Source organism: Cystoisospora suis (genome assembly GCF_002600585.1).
Source record: "Cystoisospora suis strain Wien I chromosome Unknown contig_4543, whole genome shotgun sequence".
Taxonomy (NCBI): domain Eukaryota; phylum Apicomplexa; class Conoidasida; order Eucoccidiorida; family Sarcocystidae; genus Cystoisospora; species Cystoisospora suis.
Window position 1 is genome coordinate 25,657 of NW_027157335.1, and position 2,423 is coordinate 28,079.

Here is a 2,423-nt window from a genome sequence, read left to right on the forward strand (position 1 = left end):
CGAAGATGACGATAAGCAACCAATACTTCCGTTTCTAAACAGCTACGGCTGTATTGTAGTGCTTGTTTGAGCTCCTACAAAAGAATCTTCGCTTCCTCACTGCAAAGCCCTCCGAGAGGGATAACGTCCTCTGCTTTGAAAAAGGCGGACACGTCCTTGTCTTCCTGTCTGTTCAACATGACACGACGTAATTGCAAAGCGCCGTCCTTTCTCCACGTTCAAGCCCTGTCGTGCGCAGACCGGTAACTGCGTAGAGCGGCAGGTACGGGAGCAAGTAGTGGTACGCGCGTCTACATGCTCATGGTGACACTTCTTCTGCTGTCGTCTTTGTATACCATCGCAAACTCCGGCGGATTCGAACCAAGCGATACAGGATGCGAGCAGCCCCCGGACACGGGGCGGCGTACGGAGCTGCGGAAGGCCCGAAAGAGGACTAGTGCTGCGATCTTTTTCCAATCTTCGACGAAATACCCTCACGAGACTCCTTATCTTGACTCCACGCTGATGGCCATGCTTCCAGGTGGCCTGCCGGGATGCAGGGCTTTCCCCAGACAAGCATTCATACATGGGAGACCACTAAATCATGCTGACAGGGTTTTCCCTTAACTAACCGGTCCAGCAGGTTTCTGACTATCTACAACGGTTAGATTCGAAGCGAAAACATCGTATGATGTAAGTGCGGACATTGTGACAGTATCACAAGGATGTGCTTCTGCACATGTGTTGCAAGGACATGCTTTCGTCACACGTGTTGTCCGTGCTTGGCCGGGCGCTCGGAAGGAAAACTGCGACTGAAACCGGGCGACACAAAAACTGCTTGTCAACGCGAAACTGACATCTGAACACGCCGGGCGCAACCCCACCCGCCAGATGCAGTTTGAGACTGAGACTGCGACAGAAACACGGCAGTATACTTAAACAGCTCGGCACGCGTTTGACCGGACCTGGGAGAACGACAGAACATCCCCTCATTTGTGCGTGCACTTGCACGCGGACAGCACCGGCGTCAAGCAGATCCGGGCCCGGTCGCAGGTCTCAAAGCCGCGAACACAGTGTGATGCCTGCAATGTCCAGACACGCTTCAGGGAGTACCCTAGGGTCCTGAACATACAAGAGGACCCCGTGCCCTCCAAGGACCCGTGACATGAAGTGAAGTCTCCACGGGGCCAAGCCGCGTTAATCGGCAGCTTTTGCGTGGACCGTACCGGAAGACCGGCAGGAAAGGCTAGTGGTCGGGGAAGTGGTCCCTGGCAGGCTGATGCCCGTCCAACTTGCCAGAGAGCGCCTAAGTTAGTGTAGCAGGACTTTACGCCCTGTCCGCGATGCCGCTGTAAGCCACGGCAGGGTCAGGTCGGCAGCCCTGGGAGGCTCGGGACATCCGCTGGGTATTTCGGTCGGAGCGACAATAAGACGCCACGCACGGCGTAGGAGCTCCAGAGTGTTCCCTAAGCGTGCGTTCGTAATTCTAGGGGCGTGTGCTCCTGCTTTTACGTAGAGTTTGTGAGTGCTGGTAAGACCGTGTCATTGCTGGCGCTGCCGAATCTCGAGTCGTGAGGCCGGTCGTGCAAGGCGGCAGCATGAGCATGCCTGCAGTATTTGCGTCAGATGAACCACGTAAAAATGAACAATAGGCAGGGCCAGGGGGTCCTGCACGTGCAGATTGCGTGGTCGTAGTGGCCGCCCCTCCCCAAGGCGCACCAAGAAGACACTCAGAGGACCAACTGGGAGACGAACGTCGCCAGACGAAACGAAAGCGGAGGGAAAAATGGTAGTCTCCCCACTCCTGCAGCGAAAAGAGAACCTACCTTCCGATTCTCTCTACAGCTTGACGTGTCAGCTCGTTATTTGCATTGGTGACTTGAGAGCACATTCTGGTATACTCCAACGGAGCGGCGGAATCGGTTTGTTCCGAGGGTCACCCGGCCAGAACCTCCCTTGTGTGGCAGACACCCCTCTGGCCACAAGCTGCAAGGAGACGCCCGTTTTGATTCACTGTAGAGGAGTGAGAAGTCGAACGCAGTGACGTACAATCGATCCTTCACTCAAAAAAAAAACACTTTTTCAGTAAGGCAACAGAATTAACCATGCAGGCACCTCATTCCAGGTCACTAGTAGCTGTCATTTCGTCGGAGATCGAGCGCCGCCACCAATTTTACCACTTCAGCCCAGTGCGTTCTTCTCGCTGCTGCCGTCCCCTAAGGCCACCCACCAACGAGGCCGTTACAGCAGGAGCCGCCCGCCCGCGACTGTATAATCCTGCATACACCGTTTCTTCTGCATTATTTTTCCTGTTCTTCCTTTCGTCTTCCTACTTTTTTGCGCCATTCCCGTCGGTGTTTTTCAGATGTTGTCCCCTTTATTACTAGAATGGTAGGGTTTTAGCTTGAACGGACTCCGAAAAACGTCGGCTACCCCCCCCCCCG

General features: G+C 54.8%; 2 protein-coding genes across 2 annotated transcripts; one reads left to right on the forward strand and one right to left on the reverse strand.

Annotated features, from left to right (window-relative positions):
* Nucleotides 1-1,451: 1,451 nt before the first annotated feature.
* CSUI_008214 (uncharacterized protein) lies at nucleotides 1,452-2,064 on the reverse strand. Its single transcript, XM_068068349.1, has one exon. It carries the CDS (start codon nucleotides 1,583-1,585, stop codon nucleotides 1,466-1,468), a length of 120 nt encoding a protein of 39 aa, XP_067919673.1. The 5' UTR covers nucleotides 1,586-2,064; the 3' UTR covers nucleotides 1,452-1,465.
* A 209-nt stretch (nucleotides 2,065-2,273) lies between these two features.
* Nucleotides 2,274-2,423, forward strand: CSUI_008215 (uncharacterized protein; the record flags this gene model as incomplete). The annotated part of the gene is made up of 1 exon (XM_068068350.1): nucleotides 2,274-2,423. A coding segment is annotated over one exon (108 nt), but the record flags the coding sequence as incomplete, so codon positions are not given.